The sequence below is a fragment of the Macaca fascicularis genome, chromosome 2, assembly GCF_037993035.2.
Source record: "Macaca fascicularis isolate 582-1 chromosome 2, T2T-MFA8v1.1".
Lineage (NCBI taxonomy): Eukaryota > Metazoa > Chordata > Mammalia > Primates > Cercopithecidae > Macaca > Macaca fascicularis.
Genome location: NC_088376.1, coordinates 182,850,743 through 182,863,995, shown reverse-complemented (window position 1 = coordinate 182,863,995; position 13,253 = coordinate 182,850,743). Strand labels below are relative to the sequence as shown.

General features: G+C 39.4%; 1 protein-coding gene and 1 long non-coding RNA gene across 12 annotated transcripts in view; one reads left to right on the top strand and one right to left on the bottom strand.

Moving 5' to 3' along the window:
* The window catches only part of LOC135969479 (uncharacterized), a 121,169-nt gene that overhangs the window by 11,378 nt on the left and 96,538 nt on the right, over positions 1–13,253 (bottom strand). The window lies entirely within an intron of this gene.
* CMSS1 (cms1 ribosomal small subunit homolog) overlaps positions 1–13,253 on the top strand; it is a 371,982-nt gene that overhangs the window by 345,934 nt on the left and 12,795 nt on the right. For all 9 annotated transcript variants that reach the window (XM_005548320.4, XM_065539579.1, XM_065539577.1 and 6 more), the window contains 2 exons: positions 7,694–7,765; positions 9,571–9,700. In XM_005548320.4, the coding sequence (XP_005548377.3) occupies positions 7,694–7,765; positions 9,571–9,700 (202 nt within the window). The remainder of the gene's footprint in view (positions 1–7,693; positions 7,766–9,570; positions 9,701–13,253) is intronic.

Below are 13,253 nucleotides of genomic sequence, written 5' to 3'. Positions count from 1 at the left end.
CCCTGCTGTCTCACTGTGCCTCCACGTGGTCTTTTCTCCGTCTGCGCATATCCCTGCTGTCTCACTGTGCCTCCACGTGGTCTTTTCTCCGTCTGCGCATATCCCTGCTGTCTCACTGTGTCTCCACGTGGTCTTTTCTCCGTCTGCGCATATCCCTGCTGTCTCACTGTGTCTCCACTTGGTCTTTTCTCCGTCTGCGCATATCCCTGCTGTCTCACTGTGTCTCCACGTGGTCTTTTCTCCGTCTGCGCATATCCCTGCTGTCTCACTGTGTCTCCACGTGGTCTTTTCTCCGTCTGCGCATATCCCTGCTGTCTCACTGTGTCTCCACGTGGTCTTTTCTCCGTCTGCGCATATCCCTGCTGTCTCACTGTGTCTTCACGTGGTCTTTTCTCCGTCTGCGCATATCCCTGCTGTCTCACTGTGTCTTCACGTGGTCTTTTCTCCGTGTACACATATCCCTGCTGTCTCACTGTGTCTTCACATGGTCTTCTCTCTATCTACACATATCCCTGCTATCTCACTGTGTCTTCACATGGTCTTCTCTCTATCTACACATATCCCTGCTGTCTCACTGTGTCTTCACTTGGTCTTTTCTCTGTCTATGCATATCCCTGCTGTCTCTTCTTCTTATCAAGACACCAGTCACATTGAATTGAGGCTCTACCCTTATGACACCTCATTTAACTTTAGTTGCCTCTTTAAAGGCCCTATATCCAAATATAGTCACATTGGAGGTTAGGGTTTTAACATATGACTTTCTAGGCAACACAATTCAGTTTAGAACACTGAGTAGTAGTCACTTATGCAAATGTACCGTTTTGTTTATCCATTCTTCTATTGATGGACACCTGAGGCTATTTCTTTTTTTTTTCTTTCTTTCTTTTTTTTTTTCAAGATGGAGTCTTGCTATGTCGCCCAGGCTGGAGTGCAGTGATGCGATTCCCGGCTCACTGCAGCCTCTGCCTCCTGAATTCGAGCGATTCTCCCACCTCAGCCACCCGACTAGCTGGGATTACAGGCATTCGCCATCAGGCCCGGCCAATTTTTGTATTTTTGTAGAGATGGGATTTCACCATGTTGGCGAGGCTGGTCTTGAACTCCTGACCTCAGGTGATCCATCCACCTGGGCCTCCCAAAGTGCTGGGATTACAGGCCCCCCAGCCTAGAGCTATTTCTTGTTTGGGACTATTATGAATAAATCCACCACGAATATTCACATATAAGTTTCTTGGGGAATAGTTTTTAAGCTTTTTATTGTATTTTACATTTTTAATTGACACGTAATAATTCTGCATATTTCTGGAGTACACAGTGATGTCTGTATAGTGTTCACATCAGGGCAGAACATAAATTTTTATTTCTCTTTAGTAAATACATGACACTTGCTGAGTCATCTTCAGTTTCATAAAAAAAACTGCCAGATCTTTTTCCTAAATGATTGTACCATTTTGCACCCCCACCATCAGTGTGTGAGAGTTTTGGTTGCTGTATATTCTTGTCAACATTTGGAGTTATTGGCCTTTTAATTTTGGACATTTTGGTAAGTGTGTATTGAATAACTTTTACCATGTCCAAAAGAAACTAAAAGCCACTTCTAAGTTGTTTTTATCTTAATAATGAACATGCTTGTTTTGTTATAAAATGGCAATGTAAATTTTTTTATTCTTACCAACCTAATAATCATACATATCTTTTTTTAAAATACCAGCTGGGCATGGTGGCTCATGCCTCTAATTCCAGCACTTTGGGAGGCTGAGGCGGGTAGATCACTTGAGGTCAGGAATTCAAGACAAGCCTGGCCAATGTGGTGAAACCCTGTCTCTACAAAAAATACAAAAATTAGCTAGGCATGGAGGCACACGCCTGTAATCCCAGCTACTCAGGAGGTTGAGGCAGGAGAATCACTTGAACCCGGGAGGCGGAGGTTGCAGTGGGCTGAGATCATGCCACTGTACTCCAGCCTAGGCAGTCTCAAAAATAAAAATTTTAAAAATTTAAAAATCAAACAATATTACTTATTTACTAAGAGAAAAATTCAGCTTCTCTAGCTTTTTTCCTTACTTTTCTGCCTTATAGTTTACACTGGTATTTCTTGACTTAGCGATGTCTGATGTAATCTACTGACATCCTGACTTAGCATATGAGGACATAGTCCTCCCATCTGTTATACTTCCTATTCCCTCACCAACTGCTACCTCCCCTGCCAACAAGATACCACATTTTGGTCAAAACAGTTGTCACTATTACATCATTATGATGATGGAAATATTGTTCAATGCTGAGAGAAAGAAGCTATAACCATCCCTCCTTTCTTATACAACTCTTTATTTTCATGGCATTAATAGTTGCTTCATTTCTTTATTTGCATGGCTTTCTGTGTTCCTATTGTTAATTGTTTTCATATGTTCCAACATCTCTTCCACATGCCCATGAATAATATTTTCCATATGTTCAAATAGGCCAGTCATTTTGTTTTGTTTTGTTTTCCTGCAAAACTCCGTATTTCTATTTCACTCCAAATTGGTTATTCTCCAGGCCCACTAAACAATTGAGACCTCTTAACTGTCATCCTAGGATGCCCCTTCAGTGCCCTCCTGGGCTGGACTCCTTTTTAGCTAAATCCCATAGCTTCCTTTTGTTTGGTTTCACCCTTTGTATTCTGAAATACAGCCTTCAGTATCTGCAGGTAGGATGTAAATTTTTTGAGACTTCATATATCTGAATATGTCTTTATTCTACTCTTACACTTGATTGATACTTTGGCTGGGTATAAAAGTTTAATTTGCAAATAAACTTTCTTCATAATTTTGAAAGCATCATTCCATTAAGTTCTAATATCCATTATTGCTTTTTAGAGATCTTGGCACTATTCTTTTTTCTGATCCTTTGTATTTTGTATGTTATATTTTGGAGGGGAATATTTTAGAATCTTCTTTGCCCATAATTTTCTGAAATTTTATAGTGATGCTCCTTGGAATGGGTATTTTTCATATTCATTGTACCCTATACCTAACGGGCTTTCAATATGGAGTTTCATGTTCAAAATTTCCTTCAGGCAGCACAAGTTTGTCACATATTACTTCTTTTTTTTTTTTTAATTTTATTTTGTCATGTGTTATTTCCTTGATGACTCCTTTTTAGAGACAAGGGTCTTACTTAGTCACTCATGCTGGAGTGCAGTGGTGCAATCATAGCTCACTGCAACATTGAATTCCTGGGCTCAAGAGGTCCTCCTGCCTCAGTCTTCCACGTAGCTAGGAGCACAGGTATGTACCACCACACAAGCTAATTTTTTGTGTATGTGAGGCGGAGTCCCACTCTGTCACCCAGGCTGAAGTGCAGCGACACAATCTTGGCTCACTGCAACCTCTGCTTCCCGGGTTCAAGTGATTCTCCTGCCTCAGCCCCCTAAGTAGCTGGGATTGCAGGTGTGCACCACCATGCCGAGCTAATTTTTGTATTTTTAGTAGAGAAGGGGTTTCACCATGTTTGTCAGGCTGGTCTTTTTTCTTTTTTTTTTTTTTTGAGATGGAGTCTCGCTCTGTCACCCAGGCTGAAGTGCAGTGGCGCGATCTCCACTCACTGCAAGCTCCGCCTCCCGGGTTCACGCCATTCTCCTGCCTCAGCCTCCCGAGTAGCTGGGACTACAGGCGCCCGCCACCGCACCTGGCTAATTTTTGTATTTTTAGTAGAGACGGGGTTTCACCATGTTAGTCAGGATGGTCTCGATCTCCAGTCAGGCTGGTCTTGTACTCCTGACCTCGTGATCCGCTCTCCTCAGCCTCCCAAAGTGCTGGGATTACAGGCGTGAGCCACCATGCCCAGCCTTTTTGTTTGTTTGTTTTTTGTTTTTTTGGTGAGACAGTCTCGCTATGTAACCAGGGCTGGTCTCAAACTCCTGGCCTCAAGCAGTCCTCCCACCTTGGCCCCACAAAGCACTAGGTTTACAGGCATGAGACACCATGTCAAGCCCCCTGCTGTTTTATGTCACCTCTTTTTCTATAATACTATTTATTGGAAAATTGAATCTCTTGGGGTGGTTCTCTGATTTTCTCACCACTTTTTTATTTTCATTTTTCATCGCTTTCTGGGAGATTGCCTCTACTTTATCTTCATGCCTTCCTCATATATATATATATATATATATATATATTTTTTTTTTTTTTTTTTTTTTTTTTTTTTTGAGACGGAGTCTTGCTCTGTGGCCCAGGCTGGAGTGCAGTGGCCGGATCTCAGCTCACTGCAAGCTCCGCCTCCCAGGTTCACGCCATTCTCCTGCCTCAGCCTCCCGAGTAGCTGGAACTACAGGGGCCCGCCACCTCGCCCGGCTGGTTTTTTTTTTTTTGTATTTTTTAGTAGAGACGGGGTTTCACCGTGTTAGCCAGGATGGTCTCGATCTCCTGACCTCGTGATCCACCCGTCTCGGCCTCCCAAAGTGCTGGGATTACAGGCTTGAGCCACCACACCCGACTCCTCGTATATTTTTATCCCACCTTTCTTATTTGTTTTAATGCTTAACTGTCTTTCCCATTTTTACAGCATCTTGTTCTTGTTTCATAGTTGCAAAATCTTCCCTTATCTCTCTGAGGATATTAATTATCATTATTTTGAGGCACCATCCCACTTTTCTCTAGGTTCATTTTTCTTTTTGTTATTTATTTGCTCTTGTGTTGGAGACTTTCCTTAGATGACTGATGAATCTTAGCTATCCATTCTTATTGAAGAGAGATACACTGAAACATTGATGAGTGGGGTTTGTCGATTAGTGTATTCATGGTAGGATGATAGGATAACAAGATGGATTTTTTACTATGGAACTCCCAAATGTCACTCTCTGATGGTATTTCTTTTAGGCCATTACATTTTTCCGAAGAGGCATTCAGTTGTCTCCTGCCTGCAATATATAAGCATGGAATAGGGGCAGGAAATGGAGACAAGCCTCTGCCTCTGCCCTTTCTCCCCTGGCCCAGCCTCGATCCTCTTGATCTCTTAAGAGAATAGATCTCCAGTTGGCTGGCAGGACAGGCAAGGTGAAAGGAAGCAGTAATGGGATAGTTGCTTGGCTACCAGGGTAGGAGATACCACCTAGTAGGGGACGGGGGTAGCTAATCATTCTAAATATAAACTTTCAGCCAATCTCTTTCTTTTTAACCCTTCACTCTCTGTAGTACTTTGTGCCTCCAAATACTGGACCTTCTCAGAGTTCAGCGAGTCAAAGACTCACTTATTGTTAGCTTCTACCCCTTCTGAAACCCAGATGCTAGCTTTCCCTCTGTGCCAAGTCACTTTTCTCCAGCTCCAGCCACTTTCCATTTTCCAAAAAGTTGTTGAAATCTCTCCATTACTGTTGTTCTTTCTCCTGGTTTCTTGGGTTTTACATAGATCCTGCTCAACAGGTCCTTTTCAATGCCCTTTATTTTCAGTTTACTGGCATTTTGAGGTTCATTTGCCATGTTTAACCAGGAGAATCATTCTTAAAGTAATTTTTGATAATTTAAGGAATTGAAAATATGCTCTAGTTGCTTCCCTTAAAAGCCACATTTTTTTTAGGGGAGTGTGATTCTTCAGACTGTGTATTTAAAATTGCTACATTTCATATAAAGAAATGACATTGCTTATCAACTGTCAAAGTCACACAGTTTTGGAATTGATTTCCAGAAATGCTTAGTGGCTTGGCTGGATTCTTCCTACCCAGCCTCCCTGAGGTAAACAGCAGCATTCATAAGACAGTTAACTAAATGTAAGAATTTTCAATACTGTGGATTTGAATTTCTCCATAAAGTCATCTTACCTCTATGGAAATTGACCCCATAAAATTGGCCTCTTCACTGGCACCCTACCACAGCCAGCTAAAGTAACTAGTCTCCAAAACCAAAGATTATTTTGCATTTCCTTTAGGATGATGTAAGAATTTGAACCTGTCATTTACCTGAAGCAATATCATGGCTAAAGCAGTTCATCGAGCATGTTTGTTTTTCCTTTGCATGATTCAGAATTACATTTTTGTTTTTTCTCCCAGAATTAAAGAGTCCATATTCTTAAAATTGAGCTTATTTCTAGATTTATGTCATGTTTTAGTTAATTGGCTTTGTAAACCTAGCACAAATACAACCAGTACACTAAACTGGGTTCCTCGAGAACACCTCCATACGCTAAATAAGAAGATGAAACAGGTTTCTAAATACGCTTCCCAAAAACCTTGATACTGGTGGAGATAATACAGTATAGTTTAAGGGATCTGCTAATCATATCCCGGCCTTTGCCTTAGGAACATGAGCTGAGCACTGGCCTGGTTTGTAATTGTACTCTTATGGCCATCTGGCAGCTTCTGTGACATATTAGTGGCCTTGGCACAGTTTCTAATTGGCATGTACCAGCATCAAATTGGCATGTATCAACATTCACAAGACAGTTTAACTTTCTAAATAAAAGAAGCCATATCTCTCTTTTCTTTAGCTATGATGCAATTGCTCTTTGCAGGTTTTTTTGTTTTATCTGAAAGGAAACTAAAATTTCAAGATTTCCCATGTCACTTTAATCCTGAACTTTTTAAATCTATTTCTGTAATAACTAAAAGCGAATCTTGAAACTGCTGGTCTTTGGCCCCATGTCTTGAAGAAATTATGTAGTATTATATCTTTCTCTCTGACTTCAGGCCATAGACATTCTCAATCTGCAGGCTGTCTGCAAGCTTTCATAGAAAGATTCATCTGTAATCATTTTAACAGAGCCAGTGGAGACAGGATTGCTTCAGTTAGTAGCTTATCAGTTTAAACTGCATATTCTGTGGTTGGAATGGAAAGTTAATCAAGGAAAACTCAGAATAAGTTTTCACTTACATTTTATATCTTACTTGGCAACTTGTTTGACAATGTTGCATAAAAGATCCAGCACAGGAAACATTTTATACTCCTGCTTATGATTAATAAATATGGAATCTGGGGCATTCTATTTTATAAATCAAGGTCTTAGTCCAAATTTCCTGTTTTTCTACATTAGAAAAAACCCTCAGGGTAAAAATAGCACTAAACTGTATCGGGTACTCAGGGGTCAAGGCAACAGGCAGAACAGATTACTGTAGATACTGTGGTGCTGAGACTGTTATCAGACTAGTAGCAAAGACATTCATTTTGTCGTCATTATAGTAAAGGCATTTGATGCAGCTGGTTTATAAAAACGTAAGTTAATATATCCCACTTTGGATTTTCTATGCTTATTGAAAAGAGGAAAGGAATGAATAATACAAACCAATAAACCAGTGACTTGGAAATGTAGGCTCACACACAGCTAGTTCATGGAAAACCCTAGTCACTCTAGTCAAACACTGTCTTACCACATCTTAATTGTAATCACATCGATTTCTGCTGTATTATACAAGCTCAGTCACTGTCTTCAATCTCCAATACCCTGCACTTCCACACCAAGCACACATATATACTCACTCACACATATATCTTTGTTCAAAGATTTTCCAGTCTTAAGTCATCTGCACTTTGACTTTCTCAAATTCTCTCACCCCAGCTGCTGCATAGTAACCTACAGTAGATCTTCCAGCATCTCTCTTTCTGTAGAATATTACCAAGATACTCTGAAGAATACATGCATGGCAGAAAGTACTTTGGGGTTCATACCACTAATTGACACTTTATCATGAAAAGATTAAAATGTTCTCATTTGTATTTCTTAATAGCCTAAAGAATGTTTTTTGATACAACCAAAGGAAAGAAAAGAGAATACCACCAAGACCAGGAAGAGGAGAAAGGTAATATTAATAATTTCTTAAATTTGTATGGCCCCACATGGTTTCCATCACATTTTTATATGTCATACTTCCATGAGGCAACTATTGTAATCCCCACCTAAGAGATGCAGACATTGTAAGATTCCTTGAGGTTTGGTGACTTTCCGAAGGTCACTACTAATAAGTGTTTCTGTTGGAGCTAAGAATAAATTCTTCTGACTCCTATTTCGGTCTTGTGGAGTGCCAAATCTCTTTGTTACCCACCCTATGTTTTCAGTGTGGTCAGATGTCAGACATAGGTTTCTAATTCTAGAAGGAGTCCAGAGCTATCCTCCCCCAGCCCTTCTGGCTCTGTCCATGAAAAAAAATATACCAACCTCCTTTTTGTACTCATTCCAGATTTGAAGACCTTATACCTTAAAGTATGACTAAAAAGAAAATAGTAAGCAGATGAAGGTAGTATGAGGCACTTCTGACTAATTTGGAACCATAAATTAAGTCAAAAAAGCTCCCCTCCTCTTGCATTTTGATATTTGCCAGTGAGCATAGGAAAGACTTTCTCCTATACATACTTTTTTATGGCTCAGCCTTGGAGAAAGTATGGTTAGCTATGACCTTCTCCCACAGTTGTGAAAACAGCGGTGTAATTCTCTCCCTGCCAAGAGGGGTCTACTCCTGAAGTCAGCCGAGGAAATACGATTGGGATTAGAGGAAAGAAGATGGACTCAAACCAATTACTTAACAGCAAGCTTTTAGAAAACTAAGAGTGTGTGTGCATATGTTTTCTTTTCTTACAAATGGTCAAATAGCAAGATGGGAGATGCCAAATTGGCTGAGGTTTGGCAAGTCCTTAAAGAAGTGACTTTAACTTCTCTTTGATAATTTGTACACTAATGGCCTTCAGGAGTGTTAAGTTCTTGGTGGCTCAAGGTCAAAACTCTAGCTAGATAGTTTATCCTTGACTGAGGTCACGCTAAAATGTGCTCACTGATGACATATTTTTAAAAGTTAATTCCTTTGACAAAGCCTTGACCATTCTTGACAAGTGTATAGAAACGAGGATATTGTAGAAGGAGGGGAAAAAGTTGGGATCAGGGGTGGGGAACGCTCATTCTGGATCTTTGATGGAACATTAGAAGAAAGTGAGAAGGGAAGCTTATGATGGAAATAAATGAATGATTGTGGGTTTCTACTACACTGCAGGCATTCAATACATGCTACACAAATGAATCCAAATCAAAATCGATGTTGGAAAGTATTTCCTGTAATATTTTTTTCTACTTTCCATAGGGCCACTTTAATACTGTCAGCTATCCAAGACCTGAGAATCAAGGGTGTTAAGTCCCCTCCTCAGTAGGCTCCTATGCTCAGATTCCTACTGTAGGTTTTACACTAATGCCAGAAATCCAAACTAAGACTCAGCACCTCACAAAGCAGGTTAGGCAAGAAATTCTTAAAATTCTAATCCTACAGGAATATAAATCATCTAGGGCTAAAAGAGAGCTTTCCATAGCAATGAGATTTCTTTACTTTTAACAGAAAATAATACCCTAGTATGGAGACGCCTGCAAAAACATAGTTCTCCTGGAAGTCATAGACCAAGAGTTGCAGGAAGCTTTCTAGATCATTTTTTTCATTTTTCAAAGCAATAGTTATATCCAAGAAGTATTTAGTGAATTTTCTCAAATGTATTTATTAACACCCACATTCACACTTGGCTAACATCAAAAGCTATGTGCAGTTTAAATGCCAGAGGAATTAACCTATTCCAACCAAATGCCATTTTAAAGTATGTCCTCCCATTTTTCTTCCTTCTCATATCTTAGAAGAAAATTACTGATGTTCTTGCAAAATCAGAACCAAAACCAGGGTTACCTGAAGACCTACAGAAGCTGATGAAGGACTATTATAGCAGCAGACGCTCAGTGATTGAATTAGAAGAACTGAACCTGCCAGGTATAGCCAAGCTTCAATTTTCCTAATGACAAGGAGCAAAACATAACTGTCTATTATGGTTAGGTGTCTCAAGCAGTCAATTAACATATTTTCTGGCGGGTGTGGTGGCTCATGCCTCTAATCCCAGCACTTTGGGAGGCCGAGGCTAGAGGATCGCTTGAGCCTGGGTGTTTGAAACCAGCCTGGGCAATATAGTGAGAAGTCATCGCTATTAAAAATAATAATAATAATAATTGTTTAAAGAGACATATTTTCAGGCTGGGCATAGTGGCTCACGCCTATAATCTGAGCACTCTGGGATGCTGAGGCGGGTGGATCACTTGAGGTCAAGAGTTCGAGACCAGCCTGGCTAACATAGTGAAACCCATCTCTACTTAAAATACAAAAATTAGCTGGGCGTGGTAGCACACACCTGTAATCCCACCTACTTGGGAGGCTGACGCAGAAGAATCACTTGAACCCGGGAGGCCGAGGTTACAGTGAGCCAAGATCGCACCATTGCACTCCAGCCTGGGGAAGAGTGAGACTCCATCTCAAAAAAAAAACATAATATTTCTTTCCTCAATCTAATAGTTTTAACTGATAGATTATATCAAATAGTTTTAGCTGATAGATTATATCCTTACTGGATGCTAAACAGTATTTTTCAAATCTAATACTAAGATTTGTGATAGTATTTTTTTTTTCAAAAGGCTAATTGTTGGGTGTGCATTTTTTTTTAACAGACTATTCAACGAGTAGGAATTCGTCATGAGGATAGAAGTTAAAGTACACATTTAAAAGTATAGTTGTGAAACACTGATTTACTCAACTCTTATAGACAAGAGCTTTAGCCTTAATAAGTAATTTAGTTTTGTTGTTGCTCTTATCATGGATTTCTAGTCATGGTTTTTAGAATAGTATTTTGGGTTGCAGGCCAGACTCTTTCAAGCAAACTATCAAAAGGTAGGAACAAATTCTGCATGTTTTGCAAGGCTGACACTTTGCCTCAAGGGATTCTTCAGCCTACTAGAGTTTTAGATCCTCTGCCTTGGTGTATTTATAATTAAGCTAAAAGATACTGCAAGATGTAAACAGCTAATTTTTTAAAAATATGTATTTATTTTAGAGACAGTGTCTTGTTGTCTCGTCCAGGTTGGAGTGCAGTGGCACCCTCGTAGTTCACTGCAGCCTCGAACTCCTGGGCTTAAGTGGATCCTCTCACCTCAGCCTCCTGAGTAGCTGGGAATATAGCCATGTGCCACCACACCCAGCGTAAACAACTACTTTTAATTAATTTCAAAATTATGATGCATCCTTTAACTCTTTTAGGCAGGCATGGGAGAAATAGATGCTGTCATAAAATCAAACCATAAAAAGTTTGGGTACAACTGCTTCAGATGAGCTATTTATAGACTACTAGGGATATCTGATATTGCTTTTGGAAAAAGTAGAGGGTGGCTTGATTTCCTTTTTCCATTACAATTTTATGCTTTCTAGAAGCTTGAGAAGCTGAAAAACAATCTGTTCCCTGAATTTTTATAATTCTTTTGTGATATCCTTTTTTAAAAACACACATTGGGTCTGGAGACATGAGTGCCCTGTCTGTTTGTTTTCCAAGGAGATTACCCTTTAGGGAATTGAAGGAGTGCATTTGCACATGAGCAGGATCTGGACTTTTAGACTTACTAAGCCCAGACAGTTCCAACAGCAGTTAGAATCCACTCTTCTGAGCACACCACTGCCTCTGCTGTGAAAACTGTGTCCTGACTGCACTATCACAGGAACTATTCTAACAAAACCACTTTTGAAGCTTTAACTGAAGTTTGATTTTTACTGTGACTCAATGGTCAGTTTTCCATTCTAGTTCTTTGTTAGAGCAACTGAACTTACGAAGGATTTGTGAGCAGTGGGACCACTGCTGTTTTGTAACCTCATGGAACATCATAAACCTTGCTCCTCTCTAGAGTTATAGGGAGTCAAAGCTCAGAAGAAACTTTTAAGGAGTCATTTGAGTTCCATAGTGAATTTGTTTGATATTATTGTTTTATTAGAGTTCAGTAATATAGTTAGGCAAGAATGTGTGGTCATGGGTTGGTTGGGGAGGAAAGAAAATATGTTTGAAATAATGTTATAACCAAAAAGGACAGGTTTTTATTTTTAGTTTAAAAAATTAGGCCATTTAAGACACAATAAACTGAGACATCAGAGGAAGGTTTGGGAGAACAGGCACTGGTCACTACACTGATGAGACCAAGAACAGAGAGGAGATTTAAGCTAGATGTGGGGAAGGAGATACAGTGGGTTATTTAGAATAGGCTCAAGGAGGGACATAAATACCCTTATATATACACATATAAAGTAGATATAAATAATAACATATTGTTCCTATTTAGTTTGTCGAGCTTCTAACTTGGTTTTGATTTGAGGTTGTTTGTGTCTGTAGGGCACGAACATGTCTTTTCAATTAATATTGTGCACTGTACATTGTTAATGTCACACACACGGGCACCGAATTAGGATTTCAAGGCTGGAGTCACCCGGAGCTAATTAACCTCTCTGCTGTCTCCTGAGAGCTGCAGTGTGGTTTAGATTAGTGATTCCTAAATGCCTATAGGCTAGCTGCAACTGAATCACCCAGGAACTTAAACATCAGATCCCCAGGCCCATCCTCAAGAGATTGTAATTCACTATGCAAAAGAGACTCCATCCCAGGAATCTGTACCTTCAGTTCTCCAGGTGAGTCTGATCATATCCAGACTTGGGACATTATAAAGACCACCAAAGGCTCCACAACAATACAGGAGAAAACAGCTTTGAATTACTCACTTAATGAGTTATATGTGCTGGGTCACAACATAAATTTCATTTTGGTCAGTCCAGCCCCTGTTTTATTTTAATGTGTTATATTGTTTTTTATTGTATTGTTATGTCATGTTGTATTTTGAGACATTATTACCATTCTTCCCTAATCCAAACTCTATTTTCATATGATAGGCATTTTAAAATATATATATATATATTCTTATAAAATACGTCATCCTGTGTATGTATATACATATTAAAGTGTATCTAAAATGGCTCTGTGCTAATGCTTTCATTCTGTTTCTTTCTTCATTTGACACTTTTTCCAGATAGGACTCTGTAGTTTTATGCATGTCTAGTTCATTGCTTCTAAATGCAACATAATATTCCAGCGTTTCCATCTGTCACATATACTCATCCATTTTCCCAGGTATGGACACTTAGGTTGCCTCAAGCACCGTGGTATCACAAATAATGCCAAGATGCATATCCTTGTGTGTGTACCTTAATAGACCACGCAAGAATTTCTTTCTATTATTTACTTTGAGTTGAAGTGATAGAATTATAGGGTATATACATATTAACATTATTACTTTCCAGAATATCTATACCAGTTTACACTTCCACTTACAGTTCACAAGAGTTTCCATCACTTTGCATTCTCAACAACACTTGGTATTATACATCTTGCTAATAGTTGCCATTCTAATGAGTGTGTAAAGTGTGATCTCATTATATTAACATGCACTTCTCTGATAACTAGTGAGTC